The 21410-nt window shown below is 38.7% G+C and overlaps 1 protein-coding gene across 2 annotated transcripts in view; it reads left to right on the top strand.

Annotated features, from left to right (window-relative positions):
• Positions 1–219: 219 nt before the first annotated feature.
• THRB (thyroid hormone receptor beta) overlaps positions 220–21410 on the top strand; it is a 34051-nt gene continuing 12860 nt past the window's right edge. Inside the window, exons 1-2 of one of the 2 annotated variants that reach the window (XM_059818639.1) lie at positions 220–667; positions 18304–18404. In XM_059818639.1, the coding sequence (XP_059674622.1) occupies positions 220–667; positions 18304–18404 (549 nt within the window). Of the gene's footprint in view, positions 668–7573; positions 7902–18303; positions 18405–21410 lie in introns of those variants that run through there. The other variant, XM_059818640.1, reaches the window with a different exon arrangement.

The following is a 21410-nucleotide window of genomic DNA, read 5'->3' as shown; positions in this document are numbered from 1 at the left end:
AAGTATCTGAAAATTGTTCACGACCAGCCTCGACCTACAAGACCTCAAATGATCATATGAGCAAGGCAATAAATTGGTGGTAACTTGCCCTGAGGCCCATGTTGTAGTTGTGGTGTTGTGAAAGTTACATCTAGTGTTAGCCTGTCCACACAGCTCTGCCTGCTTGTTCAGGGTTCACAGACAGGAAAATTTTATATTTACTTGTACTGAAGGGGAACTATGGTGGCTGAATGGGCATGGCTGAAAGGCTCTGCATCATATCAGTGCGGTCAAGTGGAGATGCACGGGAATACCACGGCATCAGGAGAGCTGGGGAACCACTTGCTTTCCAAAACTCCACACCTGAGCAAGATTTTGGCAATGCCAACAGTTTGTAGCCCTGCAGCATTTGCCAAACATCCAGGACATGGCCTCCTGTCATGGGACAGACTGATTCACCTTCCTGACAGAAATCAGAAATGGAATATAGTGGGCATAGCAGAAAACTGTTTGCATAGGAAAAGACACTCCAAAAACTATGATATCCAGAGGAATGGACAGCAGCTTTCGCAATGTCGACATGCTTCAACTTGGACTAGCACAATTTTACAGCCAGGCCATACAAAAGCAAACTTTCAAGTCATGTCAAGTGCCCAGGAATACCAAAAAGAAGAAAAAAAGTGTAAAGGTAACTGGTATTATTATGCAGAGCACAGCAAATGCTGTATTTAAAAAAAAAAAAAAAAAGCCAGGTTGTTATATCTTTGTTTATGTTCAGGGGTTTTGCCTTTAGTAAAAGCATTTTTATGTGGGGGCTGTTTTCTTGTTACCAGTTTTTTTAATTTTAATTATTTTTTTCAGCGGGGATAATTGTGATTTTTAGCATTCCTTCTTATTCAATTTAATAGCTTTGTGAAGAGCCCTGATGACAATGTGATGAGTACTTACTGGCGTTTTCTGTGTGATACTTAATATAAAATAGTATCTGTTACTTTAGCCTTTCAAAAATGTATTTGTCTCTCTATGGTGTTGATAAGCTGATAAAAAATATTTTCTGAACCTGGCCTTTTTAAATATAGCATATCCTTGATATATTAAAAATGCAAAGGCAAACAAAAGCATTCTTTAACTGCTTTCAGGGTGTTCATCTCTCACCTGTGACTATGTTGTTTGCCTTTTCTTCTTTCTTATTATTAACCATCCCCAAAGCCTCAGTAAGTGCACATACAGAACTCAAATAATTGGAACTTCTTGTTATGAATATTCTTTGCCTCAGTAGTCAGGAGAATTAACCATTTTCTTTCCGGTAGCTTTTTTGTTCACATCAGCGCAGCATTGAAGGAATTCCTTTTAAGAATCACAATTGCTTAGGTATTAGCACAAATTGAGTGCTTAAGTTATTTTTATTCCTTTTTAAACTGGGATAAATAGTTCTTCATTGTTCTTTACCTAAAAAATAATTACTGCATGTTGGGAGGGAGGGACTTCAAATTGTTTTCTTTTATCTAAGTCTTGCGTCACTCCAGGAAGAAAGATTACAGTGTTAGGCAGGATATCACCTCATGAAAAAGTTAAACTGGTCTAAGTACCTGATTTCTTTAGATTTAGTTGCTCTTTACCTCAGAATGCCTCTTTGCTAACAGATGTCAGGTGTTGATCGCTTTAACGTCTTACTAAGGGCTGTCAGAAGGCTGCCAAACCCAGACAGTCCCACCCGAGAGTCTATTAATTATGTTGTATCAAGCTACATTAGGTAGCTTTGTGCTCGGTTTTATTTTTGAACAAATGGAACTTTTTACCTTGAAGTTTTTGTGTGGAGTTGGGGTAGGGAATGATTCAGAAAACGTACATGTTTTAAGCATTGGCGGTTACTTTCTCAAGAGATAAGCTGTGTAATTAACTGATGTCTGGTAACAGGGTCTTCCAATTATGAGATATGGGGAGACTTAACAAATTGGGTTGTCTGGGTCACAGGTCTATAATTACTCTTAGCAATATTTGCTCAGAGACTATCTTAAAAGTTGTCAAACACTATTCAAGAATTTTGTTAGCCAGTTTGTTGGCAAACCTCCCAAGGAGCAAATGCTTTCGTCAGGCCATGTGCAACCTGCATGTGTCACGAATAGTGCAAGGAACTAGTGCAAGAAAAAGCAAGCACGAACCCTGGAAGAGTCTTGATCATGAAAGACCAAGCTCCATTCTCTTTTAACCAAATTTATTCAAGGTGTCAAATATTTTCAGGGAGAACTGGCTTTGTAGTGAATCTGAACGTTTAAATATAAACTATGACATTCTCTGTTATCCAAACAGACTAATGAGTCTGAAGTGTTTCAATAAAAGGCACATCACACTGGCATTTTGTGAGTCACATAGAAATTTAGTGGCATGTCATAACCGAGGTACAGCAGGTTTTGTGAGAGAAGCAGTTTCAGAGAAAGAACTAAATTAATACATGTTGAGAAAAGAAGTGTCCCTTTGTGTAAGTAAGATTTTCTTCAGGTTTAAACCAGGGGCAGCTAGTTTGAAGCTTGCTGCATCTGTTGCAAACCCAAAGAAATTATTTTATGCCAGAAAGCTTTAGCTCTTTTTTCCTCAGCTGTATCACTTGCTATAATAAATATAGTGTAGACAAAATGACCATTTTTTATGTCTTTGATTCCACTGAGACATACTCCAGGAACTGTCAAATGCTATTGTAACTTTACAGCACTAGAATTCCATAATTCTACATACTTTATGGTTTAGTCACAAGTAGAGTTTTCAAAATAAGATAAATACTATATATAGAGTTAATTTTCTGTTAAGTGCTAGGTATTATTTTGGATTCTGATGTTTGAGGTTTTCTTAGTTTCATCTGTAACACTAAGACCCATGAGGGTCAGAACTGATGTGGTAAGCTGATACCTACATTCCTCAGACAAGAAGTTTGCATAGTCATTATTTTTGAGTGACCATTTTGAGTCTCTGATCGTAGTACGTAAAGTGAATTAATAAAGTAGTGCAAATATATACATTAAAAAGAGGTGGTAACTCATCACGTGGGCACAGAGATAGCTGTATTTGACAAATGATGTGTGTTGCAAAAGCGACGTTAGTACTTCTGCTTAAAAGCCATTACAGTTTTCAGTATATTTTCTTTATGACACGAAAAGATAAAGGGACTGTTTGGGATGTGTCCCATGTTTTGTGGTGTGAGTCCTGAAAGTGCAGATCTGCCTTCTTGCAGAGGAGTGATCTAATACTTGTTTCCCCATAAACTTCATCAGAGCTGGCTGAGAGAATGCAGGCAACAAGAAAATCTATAAATAGGAAGTACAACGGTTATTTTGTAACATGTAAAATTATGTCTTATAAAACTAGGCACTGATAATACAAGTGTACATAACTGTTAAGGGTTTAGAAAGGTATGTTTAATCCTTGCAACTGCATGTTCAAATGTGCAAAACTTTTTGACCAAATACTGGATTTTTATTCATCTGTCTGCATAAAGTGTGAACACAACCACCACAAGATCCTTCCATTTGGTCCTTCAGAAGCGACAGTCTGCCCTGACTGATGATACTCTGATGATACTCTGCAATGCCTGCCACGTACTGACACTTGCCAAATCTTTTAGAAGCGGTGCGTAGGGCCTGAACTGCAGCATTGAGATAGCCAGGACTCAAGGCCAGGGGTGCACAGTTTGGAAACAGTAAGGAGAATGTGACTCTTGCAGGTAATATGCCACCTGCACATTCACACAGATAGCAGAGGTACAGAAAAGAGTGGATTGCGCTGAATGACACTTCTGTTTTGTGTGTCGGGGATCTCGGTTGGTTGGGTGTACTGTCGGGAGGATCGTCCACAGGAATACTGTCTTGCCTTAACATTTCTGTGGGTTCATTTTGGTGGTTTTTGTAACTGAGTTAAGTCACAAGAGAAATGCAGCATAGCGGGGCATTTGATTGTTCATAATTAAAAGTTTTAGTCAGAATTTTTAGAACAGGAGTCCATGAAGAGCTGCATGGTCTAGTGTGAGGCAGTCTCTCCTGCAGACACCTCCTTTCAGGCATTCTCAGCCCGACTTCTGCCCACCCAGTGTAACATCACTGACTGCACTACACTTACTTCTGATTTACACCAGGGTGAGTATTTCAAAACCTTTGGGGCATTCAAGACTCATGTTCAGCAAGTAATTTCTGCCTTTTTTAGTAAAAGGAACTGACACCTCAGACTGTGAAGGGTTGAAACTTTGGATCCTCTTCTGCCACAGCATCAAAGTTTCTGTTTTATCACTGGGCTGTTTGCTCACACCAGAGGTTTTATTCTGCTAGTGATTCCATGTGATCACATAATCAGACATTTGTGAACTAATAAAATTCCAAGTGCGATACTACATTGCTGAAGGCAATGAAAGCTCAACATAACATGATAACATAACAATACAAGACAAAGAAAAGTTGTTAATACTATTTTCTACTCCACCTTCAGACTTTTGATAAAGCCCTCGTCTGACTGTCCTTTATCAGATGATTTAATTCAGAGAGGTACATGAAAGGGAACTGCAGGATCGGATCCTAAGAGATTAAAATGAAAATATTTTAGGAATATTTCAGTTTTAACAGGGATGCTAAATCTTTGCGGTGTTTTTTGAACTGATTTGTTTCCAAGGGAACAACAATCTGCAGTGCTATAAACCTCTTTAACGTTAGCACATTACAGGTAAGGAACACCCATTCCCTGGCAGTGTTTATCATTCTTTTTTTTTTTTGTCAGAAAAAACTGCCATCCAGTTTTCTTTTTCTCATTCTTCACAGTTTCATGTAATTTAATTTCATATAATTTAATTTCCTTGCAGTATTACAGTAATTCTGACAAAAGTAGTACATATGACACATTTCTAAGCATTATTGACATAGCAATAGAAAATAAAAAATGTTTGAGGGATTTATTTTGGAACAGAAAGGAAGTCACAGGCAGTGCCACATCGAGATACCGTATCCTCCGGTGCCATCCTGGCTGGGACGGCTCTGTCTGCAGATGGTCTCAGTTCTGTTAAGTTTTTCAGTAACAAACCTAAATCAAATCGGAGGGGAAAGACCGAGAGAAGGGAAAATTTGTAGGAATTTTGACTCATCCGGCAAAACAAATCCACATGGGGAAAAATTCCCACTAAGAATTTAAAGCCTAGTTCTCCAATGCTTTTCTGCGTGGTGTAAAAATATCTAGGCATTCTGCTCTGCTAACCTGTAAAATACAGCCTCACCTTGGTGCAAGCTCTCACATAAACTCCTGTTAGCTGTACAGGAAATTGTTTCGTGGTAAATGAACAACCCACGTTTTGTACTTGTGGAATGTTTTCTTTCTGGGGAGTGTGGAGAAGTAAGCTTGGCAGGTTGTATGTATTCCATTTGTATGTACTACACTATTACCAACTGATCACATAAATGGGTATGGTTTGGGGGTTTCTGTGTAAACAACTATTGCAGAGTTTCTTAGGGAACATGGGCATGTTTTTATGAAGTGCCGAACATCCATTTTTGAAAAATTGGATCTTGCCTAAGACATGCTTTTCATCACAGACAAAATAATTGTTTTTAACATCTAGATCATGGGCCTGAGCTAAAATGAAAATTAATTTTTATTGTGTGCTTTTTCACATTGTATTTCACAATGCTATTTGTTGAGCTAGATCTTTGGTAAAACAACATGGAGAATGAGGGTTCATTTGTGTTTCACTTCTGGGATTTCAGTAACTATTAATGTTCTTAATGAAGTAAGATACTATTTTAAATTATCAGAGTTTTAGCAGAATAAGTTCATTTTGGAAGCAACTTCATTGACTTTAGTAGAATTGATCTTGATAGGGTTCACTTTGACTTACCAAATGTATTATTATTTTCTGAGCAAGTTAATAAGAAATGTGTGTTAAAAATGCTTCTTTTATAGTTAGTGGAGAAAAAATAAAAAATCCGAGCATGAATTTGGACTTCTCTGATCCTTAGAAGCACTTACCCTGAATTCTGTTAGCCTGCACATTAGATACTAATTGGCAATGCTTCTTATTTAGATAGGTTAGTTACAGTTGTATGTTGGAAGGGAGAACATTTCTCCGTCGGCTCTTTGCATTAGACTGAAACATTAAACAATATCAGATAAGGAGGAATATGTACATGTCATGCCCAGTTCTTACCTATTTCACTGAACTTTTGAGGACCATTTAGGTGTATGTTCATCAAGTTTGTTAGATGTATATTTAAGATTGTAGATGAAAAAAGGCCAACCTTCTTGGTAATTTTGGCAATCCTGTAGATTGTTTAAAATGAGTGAAGTAGGAAAACCAAGACCTCATTATCAAATCAGTAATAATTCTGCTTCCTAATACTAAGAACAGACATTAAAGAGGGATACCTGTTACTGACTTCACAAGTTTTACCATATTTTAGCTGTGCTGTAAAGAAAAAACATTTTTTGCCTAGTAAAAAATGAAATAGCAGCTAATATAAGTAAAAAATAAAATAATTTCTTTTAGATCAAAAAGAATGGCTAATGAAACAAGGTGTAATAACCTTACTGAGGTTTGAGGTGCATTAAGCAATTACAAGATCATATAGTTTTTGTTGTAGTGGCATTGACATGATCGTAGCTCATAGGTGAGCCAAAACGAGCAAAAAACCCTCCTTACTCTACTCAGTCTGTTGTCAAAAAAGATACACTTCTAAAAGTACTTTGTTACTGAAACATAAAAGATAACAAAGCAGAATAGCAAAGCAATTAGCTTATTGATAGTATTTAATCAGTGTTCTTTTTGCTGATTATATTATTTTGAAGTTTCGCACCTGTTGAACTCAACAGAAATTACCTCCCCAAATCACCGAAGTTTAGAAAAGCTGCTTTCCCATAAATGCATTACCAGGCAGAGGGGAGGATTGTGTATGTGTGGAAGGCTGGGGAGATTCATGCATGTAATTCTGTAAAACAAAATCAATAAAGCTGATGACAGATTAAGTTGCTAAATTTTGTAAAACTAGACTACAGTTTGGGTCATCAGCACAGCACTATTGGATTTTCTGTGGTTTAATGCTGAAAAACAGGATTATTGATTTTAGGATTTTCAGCATATCCCCTCTGGGAGTTCTTAAGCAGTCTTTATAATGCTTCACACTTAAGTTGACAAGTACAGTGACATAACTGTGTCCTCGCCTTAGTAATCATTTTCTAATCATATTGGAAAAGGCTGGAAATGGTTTATAAAATGATTACTCCAGACAAATGGGGGAACAGGAGGGTTGTCGGGACATTGCTTCTTTGTCTGGTGGTCATTGCTACCTGCCTGCCATCTTCCCTTGGAATTAACTTACAGTCACAGATTAAGACCTTTGACTGTCATAAATCTGCTTCCCAATATGTTTGACTGGCAGGGGAGTTCACAAGCCGTCCCAATATAAATAGGATTTTAGCACGTCAGGTGCCGCTCCAAAGTAAAACGGGCTGTTTTGCCGTCGACTTTGTTGGTGTATATTCATTGCTCCTCTCCTGTTCCATGTGTATGCATGCCTGCGTGTCTATGCATGTGTGTGTGTACGTAAAGTAGAAGCTGAGATAGGGTAACAAAATGAACTACTGTATGCAAGAAATATATGAAGTGCACCCAGCTGCTGGTAGCAATTGCTACATGCAGTCCACTGATTATTGCACATATATCGAAGATAATCAGGGTTACAGCAGTTGTGATGCTCAGGTCCTGCACAGTAACAACATATATATGGAACAGGCCTGGGCGGTGAATCAGCCTTATACCTGTAGTTACCCTGGAAACGTGTTTAAAAGCGAGTACTCTGACATGGACATGGCCCTGAATCAGTACAACCAACCTGAATATTTCACCGAAGAAAAACCTACTTTTTCTCAAGTGCAGTCACCATCGTACTCTCAGAAGAAAGGTAGGGGCAATTTATTTAAATAACAAAAAAAAATAACCTCTGTTTTTGTTTTTGTTTTGCTTTAAACTTACAGTTGCATCAGTTGGCTCAGATACATCTTTGAATGTGAAGGCTGCCTGTTCAAAATTGAAAGCAGCAGTAACATAGGTTGCTAGGTGATTGTAAGGTTTTCTGTGAGCGATGAGGATTTCCAAGCACTTTTTCTTAATCTGTAAAAGACATTTGCAAATACATTGCTTGTTTTCTGCGTTCTGGGGCTATTAAGTTCATTTGTTATTCACCAGTGAGCTAGATAAGAAAGTTTCTCATCCGAAATGTCATCATTATAGATTCTGCATCTTAAAGCTGTGTTTCTGGTTATATACAAACGATTTGTGTGAGTCCTCGGTATAAGTAAATGTGAACTCTGTTTACTCAGCAAGTCGGGCAAAATATTTTGAAAATAGAACTGTAAATATGTATGGGATAATTACATTCAATAGAGTTACTGTATTATAAGTGAAAACCATGTAGTTTCTGATTATGCAAAGCAAAAAAGACTGAAAATTCAAGAATATGTATCTATGCAAGAAGGACTATCCTGCATCCAAAAAGTTGATCTAATCAATATGTTTGTGAGAGATAATCAGAGTGTAATATCTGCTCCCTCAGGGTTAAATCATTGCCTGTTTTTAGAATTTATTCTTTTGCTTTCAAGTAAGCAAAGCAGATATCACTTCTCAAAAAGAGCCCGAAATACCAACAAACACTGGGAAATGTTTTCGGTGTTATTTGTTCTGAACTCAGACAAGCAAACTCATGCATACAGAGTATACGTTCTCTGTGTTTCTTTAAAGTCACATTATTAAATAATAAAAATACACAGTTTGTTGTACCAACATAATGTCCTTTTTCTATTAAAACCAGATTTCCTATGTGCAGTTATCCAAAACCGAAATGAATCTGATATAACTAGGTAGATAAACACCATTTACTACTTTTAAAGTGGCTTTGTAGTAAAAAGTAGACTGTTTAATATTATTAACTACATGGAAAACTGAAATATATTCCTTTGTGCAGGCAATATTCATTAGCACTTGGTGCAATAAATCTATATATTTTGTATGTCTTAATGTTATACTTTGAACAGCGTTGTATTTCATAATAAAGGAAATATTTTTTTAAATCCCGTTCTAGGAAGCTGTAAGAACATGATCAAATTCTAGATTAAATGTAGTGGTGGATAATGCATGTTTTTGTATTGTGCAACATTTTAAATGTTTTTTAAGGCTATTTATCTGCTATTGGGTTTTAACTAATTAATTCATAACTCTTCGTAGACTTTTCCCATGTCTTATTTTTGGTTAAAGAAAAATAGTACTCAGGATTAACTTAGAGAAAATAGAGACTTGCTATTGCAAAGTCAGTGAAGGAATACATTTTTCATAATGTTAAAGGTTACAAATAGTAATTGATATGTCTAGATCAGAGCTTAAAGTAAGTTATTTCAGCACTCAGACATCTGACATCTGCTCTGTATAAAGTTTTTCTACTTATTTGGTTGAAAGAATACAGAGTTGTTTTTAAAAACTGCTTGTCTGCCCTTGTTTTCTACTACCTCAGTTTCACTAAGAAATGGCAGCAAATTTTGGTGGAAGCCAGCTCTCAGGCAGGCTTTTAATTGATCATTCACAGAGGCTGAGCAACATGCTTTGGGATTCTTCAGAGCCTTATTACTGTGATAATCAATAAAAAGTTGCCTCCCTTCTGTCAAACCTTTGCAAATGCTGAGTTTATTAAGCAGAAGAGATCTAAACTGTGTGGGACATGTGCATCTTCTCTTTTTTTTTTTCATTTCCATCTTTTAACCAAGCTATCATAAAACTAACGAATCTTTTAATCCTGTCCTAAGAACAGAAGGCTCTACACAGAGCATGTGTGTCTGTATTGATCCAGAATTGATTTGGGGGGGGGACGAGGGAGTTTGTTAGAGAAGCCTTGATAATAGCCCATTAAAACAAAATTAAGTCCCTAAGCAGGTGTTCATGAGGAGTCTTGATTGTTGCAGTTGGTATTTCTGTTAGTCCTCTGAAATTTGTAGTAATCTCAATAATATGCTGTTCAAATCAGATTGTACTTTACAGTAGCACATGGAGTCTTTTCCTATCAAAACTTTTGCTAGTTATTGAATGGTTAAAGTCTTCTACCTCTGGGAAGAAAAAAAATCAACATTTTATATGCTGAAAAAATTATCATTTATGATCTTTATGTCACTTTAAAAGAATTCAGAAAATAACTTTAAAAAATAAGAACCGAAGACCCCCAACAATGTGTCACTAAAGGAAAAAATAAGCATTTTAGAAAGTATAGCCAGTTATTCTAAAATATAAGAAAGCACTTAAGCTGCTCCAGTTATTACAGTACATTAAAAACCTATTATTTCCTGATTATCTGTCACAAATTCTGATGAAAGACTTGAATTTTAAAGGAAAAAATGGTACTCCGGAAAATCAAGAGGTGGAGGTGTGGTTTTAGCTTTGCATCTGCTTGTTGCTCCGTTACCTCTTGTGCTGTAGTGTACGTTGTTAAAAGGCAGCAGCACAATATTTCTGCAAGAGTTTACAGTTTTATTAAGGAAGCCCCTTTGGACCTGATCCTACCATAGGAGGCAGGCAACCGGATACACTTTTGTTTTCTACATGAGGCTGTGAAATCTGATGAGCAGAACAGGGCTCATCATCGTGAGAACGAGATGCTATTCCCAGTTCTGTCCCAGAGAGCTTAAACTGGAATATTTTTCGCTTTTATGGTGCCGCCGGCCGTGGTGAGCTTTCAGCACTGCACGCTGGACGGGTGATGCTCCGGGGAGCCCGTGCCACCCTAGCCTTGCGCAGAGGCAGACCAGACGATAGGCAGAAGCGTCCGTGGAACTCCTCACACCACCCGTACAGTCAGGAGGAGTACCCAGTGACAGGGTAGAGGTAGTGCAGTCAGGAAGGTGCAAAAGAAATATGTACAGAGGTCCGGAAACCTCAGTATCCCGATGTTTGGTGTGTGCGCAGTGTTTTGGCCATTTGGACGATGTGGGAAATAGGTCTGCAAAGTTAAAACCGGGATGATAGTTGGCTTTCACTTCCCTTTGCACAGTCGTTTCCCAGACAAAGTTAACGAAAGATGCCTGCAGATGTCTATGAAGTTAGTCTTTAACTTCAGGCTCTGTGGGGGCAGACCAGAAGTAACCAGAGGCTGCCCTCCAAACCAAGGGTTTGCAGGCAAGAATTCTTGATTCGGGCTGTAGCAGCGCCGGCTCCTTAGCCCTGCGTCTCGCCTTGCTTCCCGGGTACAAGGCGAGGTTAATACCGCCTTTTTAAGGGCTCTTGGTATCGTGGGAGAATGGGGCTTTGAAAGTTATTGTTGTTGCTATTATTATAATTGTAATTGTCATTATTATCTCCCTTTATATTTTCTCAGGCAATTTACCTTCAGCTGAGAATACGTACTGTGTGACTGCTAGAGTGTGTGACTGAATTAGTCCAAACTGAGTTCTCAGCGGTGTGAAAACATTAGGGCACTTTCTGAATAGCTAAGAAAATGCAACATGGAGGTTATGTCAAAATGTCTTCTCATCAGTGCAGGGAGTATGTGTGCATATAATCAATTTGCAAAAACACTGAGCATTTGTCATCTTGGCCTTTGCAACAGAGCAGCTCCCAGTATGTTAACAATTATTTTGGGCTTAAAAATGATTAATTTTGCTCTTGATTACCCATCTAAGGAGATAGCACTGATCAGAAAAATTGCATCTTATTCAGCCAATCATTATGCATTTGGAATTATATGTTTCTTTTTTAATAAAAATGTCAGTGGAAAAAGTGCTTTCAGCTCCTTTACTGTAACCTTTCTACAACCAAATGAAGGATGGGAAAGTGAACTAAGTCATACTTTGCTTTTGCATCAGTACTAAAACTGATGTTCAGTGAGGCTTAGATTTAGTTACTTAGTTATTTAGATAAGTTACTTGCAGTACCAAGCTATGGTTTCTAAAAACATTTAAACAATTGTGGGGAAAAAAATTTGCATGGTCTGACTCTTACAGTAGTGCATTTCGTACCTGTAGTTGGTAATGGATGCAAGTACAGAACCAATCACAGCAGTTGAAGTGATAACACAGTTTGGGCTAAAATGTTTTCAGCACATCTGTGCAAAATGCACTACTGTTGATAAGGTTTCTGACTCAGCCGAAAGAACAAGGTTAATACATAGCAAAGTCATGGAGGGAAAATAGACTATAAAAAATGTTCCAAATTCTATCTTTGCAGAATCTCTTGCCAAATTTTAGTAATTCCGTAAATCAAAGAATGTTAACAAAGATCAAAATTGCAGACAAGCAAGCCAGTTAGCTAACAAGAAATGTGTGAATCTGTTTTACAACATTCTTGGTGCTTCCAAGCTTGATGGAGAAATAAGCAATTTTTCTCAGTGGGAGCAATTTAAAGAAGGTGGGAAACAAGGATCAGTGTATCAGCCCAGCCTTTCAGGTCAATATTGATAACAGCACAAACAAGAATGCAGTATGCTTTTTCTCACTCAGCTCTATGCTTTCTCCGATAAACACTCTATTTAAGCTTTTTATACACAAGTGTATCAAGGATGACATCTGGATGGTTCTTGCAATTTTTTATAATTTACAAAGAGTTACAATGTGGCTATGGAATCAGTAGAACAGCAGTATGAATTTTCTTTTCAGTTCTAATACAATTAGGGATTCTCAAGGTAGTAATTAATTTCATCTTTTTCATTTTCATACTGCAGTGTCTAGTAAGTGAATACGAGCTTACTGGTGAGTCCTGAACTCTGAAGTCACACAAGCCATACCAGGTGGGGGAAAGAAAGGTTTCAGGGAGTATATTTAATACATGACTCTGCCAGTGTACAGTGAAAATCAAAATACTGAATAATGGTCTTAAAACACGTGTCCTTGTGCAACAGCAGAAAATGGCTTTTTCTGCTTGCAAGGTATAAGCCTATGGTAGACCAGGAACAAGCTAATAAGGAACATCTGGTATACAGACATAATTTGTTTGCGTTGATGTCACTCATATCCCTGTTTGGTAGTCAAATACGGTTTGGGTCCTAGAATTTTTTTAAGGTGTGGTTTAATCCCTAAGCCAGTATTACATTATCTGTACAGACAGAGACCTGGAGATGTAAAGTCTGTGCAACAGTACTTTAACAAAACTGAAATTGGTTCTTTACTTTTCTCAAAACATGCTTTTATTTTAACAAGTGCCAGGTACAGAGGAAAAAAACAGTATAATTTTTCAGGGGTTGTTTTCATTTAAATAGCTTTTCTTTGCCTTGTTGCGGGGGGGGGGGGGGGCAAGAATAGCCACCGAGTGTCTCGTGTCTCTCCAATCTGTTACGCTGTGCAGGGTCACATATACTGCTTTAAGGTATCATTCCTGCAAATAGTAATTTGAGAGTGTAGGCATACAGTATTAATGAAACAGAGTACCTCAGATGACTGCATAGGTTAGTAGTCATGCTAACCTATGTCCTTACGGCTGCTTCTGTCCTTACGGGTGCTGGGGCAAAGTCATTGCGCATTTTCCTATCGAAGGGCATTGCTTCTTGCCATACCTCTACAAAGCTACAGTTACGATTTAAAAGATACTGTAAATCGCCATCAAGATTGGTTATAATGGATTATACAACATATTCTTCTGGATAGGGGCAACCGGTCCTGCTGAGTACTTACCTTGCCAAGACAGTAAGATTAGGCGGACTGGCAGGTGGGAGTCTGGGGGGCAAAGGAGTTACTTTAGGCTGCAGGGGAAACACCAGATGTGCAGGTCAAGGTCATTCATTGGTGTTCTCCACTTAAAGCAAAGATCCAAGGTGGGCATTGGGATGAACAATGTCAAGTCATACTTGACAGATAGCTAACTTTGAGGATCATACGGGATGCACCAAATGATGGTCCATGAGGATGCTAGAATACAGCAGGCAGAGGCTTGAAAGACCAAGGAACGATACTGGTTATTATTATACAGTTCAGTGAGATTGGTGTTGCTTTTGAACGGTTCCTCTTAGCTATTTACTTAGCAGGTTTTGACCAAGAAATAAAGGATGAAATAGGAACACCAGAAATAGGAACCTACCCAATGTTCCCATGAGGTTTGTCATCAGACATTCTTCTTCCATAAGAGGGCACCTGGGTTACTCTGTCCAAACAGCATTTGCTTCTTCCACATAGGAGTTTTTATTTTTGGTTCGGAGTTATTAAATACATAAGATGCCAAAGTGCTTGCTGATGTGAGAGACAAGTCACTATTAGTCTTCCCCTCCTCTTTTTTCCCCAAGTGCTGCAGGGAGTGAGAAGTCTGTTGCTCCTCTTCTTCCTCAAACCATCCAACAGACAACTCTGCTGCCATCCACGGCTTCCCTGAGAATCTCCACTGCACTATTCATAGCTTCCATGCTGGTACCAAGTTTAGAAAAACACTGTTGAATTTCCTCCTGCTGATACTGTTTCTAACTCTTGAGTAGCAGCAAAAATGCACTGTGGCTGCTTGCCTTCATGTCTTACAAATGAAATTGCATTGAGTTTATACAGAGGTCAGACTGGATATTTGCAACTAATAGAAATTATTTACAGTGGATGTTATTGTTTGTAAGAACTGAATGTAAGTCCCCCTGTTCCTCTTGGCATGATGTCTGTTTGAATTATATCTTTCTGAAATACTGCTGAAGTTCCAATTTTCCTACTTTCTAGCAGTTTCTGACCCCATTAGCTGTTGGAAGGAGGGTTAAAAGTACACAAAAGTGTGGATATCACTCTCAGATTTGTAATAGGAAGAAAAAAAGATGTTTATTGCACACTTTTATTGCCAGTGATTTCTTGGGATAAGATTTTTCTATCCAGTTTCCTGTTGAATCAGTGGAAGAGTTCAAAGTGTGTGCTTACCTTGTGACATGGGCACAATCCTGCAAAAGTGATGAACATAATATTTAACATTTAAGTAGCTTAAATAGCTGGCACTTAACACTTCCAATGCAGCAAAATTGGAAATGTGGTTGCATGTAAGGATGCCTTTTTTGATTTCTGACTAGGAGTGCCTGTAGGAGATTGGTCTTTTCTGCCAGATTGGAAACTGTTTCCTGGGTTGGATAAAGTCATGAAACTCCACAAAGGAGATGGACAGCAGTGGTCACATGCGCAACCTACTGTATATATTTAAGGAAGCGGTTTAGGCAAGTGGTCTCCTGCTCCTCCAATAGAATAAAGCAGCCATTACATGAGCAGTGCTAACCAGATTATATACTTAATGAAATATCAAGGCATTTAATTCAGAAGTAATTCTTGAGGAAGCAAACCAGGGATAGTGAATTTTAGAGGACGTAGTATATGCTATGCTAAGTCTGTGTTTCATGAACAGCAGTAACCAGCAATAACAAGAAGTCATTAATCTTCACAAGAAATTTAGTGGAAAACTCTGCATCCCTTTGCTGACTCTGCTGCCTCCTGTATCAGCTCCATGTTGTGTATGTGTTGCACGAGGAGAGGCAGGTGTGAGCAAAAGGGGGGCAGGATGGAGATAATAGCCTCTGCTAATCCCCCACTGGCATAATGTCCGTTAGGAGTCAGTGATGTAAATTAGAGTCGAAACCCTGCTGTCTCTGTTCCCTCAAGGTCACAGAACCAGCTCCACATGTTCACCAGTCTTTATCCAAGCACAACTTGTTCATCATGGAGAAATGTAACCTGAATGTAAATCTGATTTTTTGCTGTATTATAGACTGGTATGATACATCAGTAAGATCTCAGCTCATTCCCCCACTCCCCTTTCAGGTGCCAGTAGGAGTATTGGCAATCCTGAGATGCAGGTACCCGGGCATGGCTTCAGAGTGCTCCTGCTTGCCAGCATGACAGAAGAGGAATATATGCTCCTCTGTAATTTGAGGTTCTCATAATTATGCTCAAACTAGACATATGAAGTAGACTGTACAAATACTTCCTGCCTTCTTCCTTCTTTACTTTCTTCTAATCCACTCACCAGCCCCCAGAAAGTTCAAGCATTTTAAACTCAGTTAATTTCAAGTATTTTCTCTCTGATTTAGGCTTTTCTTTCTGGAGAACTTCTTGCAAGTGTAGCCTTAGGAAGGCACTTCCATTTAAGCTGTCTGTTCCTGAGCTGACGCTCTGGCATGTTAGTCCCAGGAAGATGACGGCCACCCCTCTTGCAGCATCCGCCAGCAGCCTTCTGCTGCCCTGAGTCTTGTTGCTGGTTGCTGTCCATGTGACGGTGGTGTGCCGAGTCCCCAGGCTGGACCAAGCTGGTGTGAGGGCTGCGTGAAGACTGCAAGCTTGGAGTCTAGTCTAACGTGTGGTGCTACAGATGGGTTCAGCAAGCCAGTGGGAAGGATTATGTTACAGGCAGCCACATCCAAAGGACTCTCCCTCATTGCACTCATAAATTGCACTCAGCCAGTTGGTAGATGATGCAAAACTGGGAGGAGTGGCTGGTACACCAGGTGGGTATGCTGCCATTCAGAGCGACCTAGGCAGGCTGGAGAAATGGGATGAGAGGAATCTCTTGAAGTTCATCAAATGGAAATGCCAAATCCTGCACTGGGGGAGGAATAATAAATGCAGCAGTACAGGCTGGGTCCCGACCGGCTGCAAAGCACTCTGCATTGAAGTACTTGGGGGTTCCTGGTGGGCAGCAAGTCGAACATGAGCCAGCAGTGTGTCCTTGAGGCAAGGAAGGTCAATGGCATCCTGGTCTGCATTAGGAAGATCATAACCAGCAGGTTGAGGGAGGTGATTCTTCCCCTCTGCTCAGCTCTGGTGAAACACATCTGCAGTGTTGGGTCCAGTTCCGGGTTCCCCAATACAAGAAAGACTTGGACATACTGGAGTGAGTCCAGCAAAGGGCCACAAAGATGATGAAGGGACTGGAGCATCTGTTCTTTGAGGAGAGACTGAGAGAGCTGGAACTGGTCAGCTTGGAGCAGAGAAGGCTCAAGGGAGGGGCCTTATCAATGTGTATAAATATCTGATCCCCCATCAGGGAGAAGACAGAGCCAGACTCTTCTCAGTGGTGCCCAGTGACAGGACAAGAGGCAATGAGAAGAAATAGAAATACAGGAAATTCTTTCTGAAGACAATAAAATAATATTTTCTTTTCATTTGCACAGATTGCCCAGAAAGGTTGTGGAGTCTCCATCCTTGGAGATACTTAAAAGCCGCCTGGACGTGGTCCTGGGCAGCCTGCTGTAGGTGGCCCTGCTTGAGCAGGGGGGTTGGACCAGATGACCTCCAGAGGTGCCTCCAACCTCAGCCGTTCTGGGATTCTGTGAAATATTTACTACACTTTAATAATCTTAAGCGGTTACACAAATAGCTGTACTTTCCTCTCTCCCCTCAAAGTGAATCTGAGGTCTCTGCGTTACATCTTTACAGAGAGATTTTTCAGAAGGAAAAGTTAGGTACCATAACTCCATTAATTATGAGTCATGGGAACACTTATTTTTAAAAGTTTGTATTTTACCCTGTTTAAAAGTTCTCTTTAGTTTAGAATTACTTTTTGGTTGCCATCAGAACTGTTTTGGTTTTTTGCTCAAATTGAAAATATGTTTATGTTATCGAAACAAATGTCATTGTGGGAAAAGAAGCAAGCATTGCCAATGTTTTTCATAGCAGTAATATTTGATTTCACTTGTTGGGTGTCTGGTAAACCACTTCAGAAGAGAAAATGTCATTCTAACACATGCATGTACACATACACACATATTTGAATGCCCACACATTTTGCCCTAAACTCAGGCTATATTAAGTGTTCCTGCGGAACACGCCCAGGTCAGATATGATCAATTCAGCTTGGGCTGTCTGTTGCTGGTACTTCTCTAACCACACCTGTGGAGCTGTTTTGAAACAAATGATCTCTCAGTAAGTATTTCTTACTACCAGGTCCCTGGGTCACCCTGCAACCTGGGATCTCATCTTCAGTATACAAGCGTATCGGGTTTTTTGTGAAACAGTAAAGAGAAATATATTGTATGTCTTGCTGTTATTTTATTTTTTCACATCAAAGCCTTTGAGGTAAAAATATATTTATTTTTCTGAGGTAGTGTTTCACTCAGGAGAGAGCAATCATGTTCCAACTTCTCCTTCTTGACCAGTAGATGCTGAAACAGTCTGAAAAGTAGAAGATATTATAGACTGTGTTTAAAGAAGTCTGTAACATGGTATGTTACATTTTTATGTAACACAACATTTTTATTCAGGAAATTCAGTGAGTTCAGAAATATGGGGCTGGTAGGCAAGATCTGCAGTGGATTTTAATATAATATTTTTATATCAAATGTATCATATAATTTTATATAGAGTTTACATGCCACATCCTCTTTTTCTTTACAGGGTATATACCCAGTTACTTAGACAAGGATGAGCTATGCGTAGTATGTGGGGACAAAGCCACCGGATATCATTATCGCTGCATCACTTGCGAAGGTTGCAAGGTAAATGGCACAGTGGGAAAGTGGGAATCAGAAATAGCTCCCCAGCTCCTCCATTATACAGACTTCCTGGACTGTGCTGTCAAATAAAACAAAGACAGATTAGAAGCGAATAAGAACATCCAGTACTGATGATAAGCCGTATCTGGCTATGCCGCTGCTCTTCATATGCATAAGGAATACAGTTGATTTTTGCAGTGTTTGCTTCTGAAAAGAAAATGAGAAATTTAGATTTTTGTTGTTGCTGTTTAACTGTTAGCTTTTACACTTCCATTTTTTAATGTTTCTTTGGCCGTCTTCTCAGCCAGTGTACATCAGCGTACTCCCAGCAACTCCAGTGAAGCTGTTTATGCAATAGCTGAGATTCTGCCTATGGCCATGAAGAGTATGTAGCAATTAACAGTGTTCCGGTGCCTCCCATCATCACTGTGAAGAAGCAAAAATCAAAATCCCTTCACATGCTCATATAACAGCAACATCCATCACTTTGGGAAGCAATAACACCCAGTTAAAACAATTTCAAAAAAAATTTTACTTCTTTAACTTAAGCATATTGAAATGTGCTTTCAGCCCTAAATTGCGTCTCCAAAGCTACATGCAAAAATAAAAAAGAGATTGCTTTGGGCAAGTAAATAAAAAAAAAAATTGAGTAACATAATCAGGCACATCTTACATGATTTCCCTGCCATAAATTTGCCTGAATAGCTTGAGATCCTGTAAGAAAGCTATTCTTCCCTGCAGAAAATAAAAAACAATTGTTTTTCTAAACACATGTCATGGACTAGTCTCTTGGGACTAAGCCACAAAAGTTGTATTCTGTTCATCCCCAAAGTCTGGAATATTTGGATCTGAGATTTTGGGTTTGGATTGGCTTTAGAGCCCCACATCACAGTAACTCTTCTGCTGAAGTAATTCCTTCAGTTGTACAGCATTGCCCTAAGTCACATTTATGAAATGCACGAAGACCTAAATATCCTATGTATAGCAGATTTATGGTAATATTCATAATGGTTTTATACACATACATACATAACATATATGAAAAAATATTTATATCTGAAAAAACCTGTGGAACTGAACAAGTGATTCTTACACGTTTGCATCCCATATACCAGATGATAACAATACATAAGATGTATGAATATGATGTAATTCAGATATAATGAGAAGTAAGCGACATTGTGGCATTGTGAACTATATTTTGCTCCCAGCTAAACAGCTGTATCTCTCACCAGCTTTCCTACTAAGGTTTTTGTTACTCCAGCTGAAGTATTTCTTTTTATGCCTACCAGCTATTTTAAAGATATAGCATACGAAATATACTTTCATCTTCAGATACAGTTATTCTGTCTGATATACAATTTTAAATAATGCTTATGTGCACAAGGAACTGAGCTAACAATTTGCAAAAATTAAGTCATTTCTTTCTCCTACTTATAGTTGGCTTACAAACAGACCGTTTTGTTCTGATTTGTTGTTTGTCTTGCAAATGTATTCATTATACAAGATGGGGGGTTTTTGTGTGGCCAGTTTCAACCCATGCTTTGGAGAATCTGCATACACACTTCAAGTTGTGTGATTTATCAGCAAAGTTATATGTAATCAATTCTCAATGAATTTGACATTTACTAGTTGCTTCCACTCAAAATCACTTTAATTTTGTAACAACATTAATCAGGGCTGACAGCCAAAAATTTGCTTTGGCAAGTGCTTTCATGAGCAAAGCATCCTCACACATGATTTCTGAAGCGTAAATTGTAAGGAATTTAAACACAAATAAACCAACAGTGAGTTCTGACATCACTGAAATGTTTCTCCAGACTGTATCCATTGCATCTATTGCTGTATAAGTGCATAGTAAAGGGATTTAGGAAAAGAGTAGTTGCCTTACAATAAAATGTGCTTTTTTTTACTGATGAAAACAACACTTCTGTGATGAAGTCTTTGGACAAATATAGAGAGCAGCTTCCTTATCACATTTTATCTAGAGATGATCAAAGAGGTTTTTTGCAAAAAGTTCCTGAGAAATGCAAAGAAATCGGAAGATTCAACACAGGTGGTGAAGAGCCTTGCCATTGTAAAGCTAGAGCTACATTAAGTCCCATGCAAGGTTTGGAAAACAGAAGGTCAGTACCACTTCCTGTGATTTCCTGGATTTTGGCTCAACCCAACAGGTCCCAGTCTTGCAAAGGCTCACACACATGCTTTATTCAACTCAGTTTAATTGAGATTGCAGATCTTACTGTTATCAAGGAAGAAAGAGTTGTACTCTTAGCTTGAGCTGGATCTTGTAAGATGAAACTCTAATGAGGACAAGGCTCTTTATTGTCTTCACTGGAGTTAGGAGCTCAAACTGAAATACAGACTTATCCATACGTCTTAATTCAACGTTCTGTGTTAAAAGAAATTACACACTGCTGTAAGATTTTACTGGGTGTTATTTAACATGATTAAAAACAGACCTTTCACCTAGTGAAGTGAAGAGACTATTCATTAGACAAAATCCCAGCTGAAGAGGCTATTCATTAGGTAAAATCTCTTGAATTTTGCCATTGTTTTCACTGAAACCAAAGCCATTCTCAGTGGCCTCAGTGAAACAGGACCAGGGTCCCAGTGTGTTCTCTATGTCAAGGTGGTCCCAAGCTGCATTGCTGGATCTAGGTGGTCTCAAACAATGGTGAAACTTGAAATTAAATCTAAATTTCTTGCTTTACAGCCTACCTTGCCCATATCTTGTGGTCTTGGGAAGTTTATCCAGCTCTTGCGGAAGTCAATGAGAAAAGTCATGTTGAAATTAGTACCAGGATAGGTCCGTAATGTTCAGCGATAAGTTGTATCTGATTTCTTTTCCTAAGGCCAGGGTCTGTGGAGTATATAAAACAGTGAATTCAGTGGAGCTACATTAGTTCTCATGAGCTTAGGATCTGACCTCATATTCATGATGCAATTGGCAATATAGATCTATATTATGATTGATAAATAGATGGATAGATAGATAGATGATAGATA

The sequence above is a fragment of the Gavia stellata genome, chromosome 6, assembly GCF_030936135.1.
Source record: "Gavia stellata isolate bGavSte3 chromosome 6, bGavSte3.hap2, whole genome shotgun sequence".
Lineage (NCBI taxonomy): Eukaryota > Metazoa > Chordata > Aves > Gaviiformes > Gaviidae > Gavia > Gavia stellata.
This window is presented reverse-complemented; position numbering and strand designations above follow the sequence as displayed.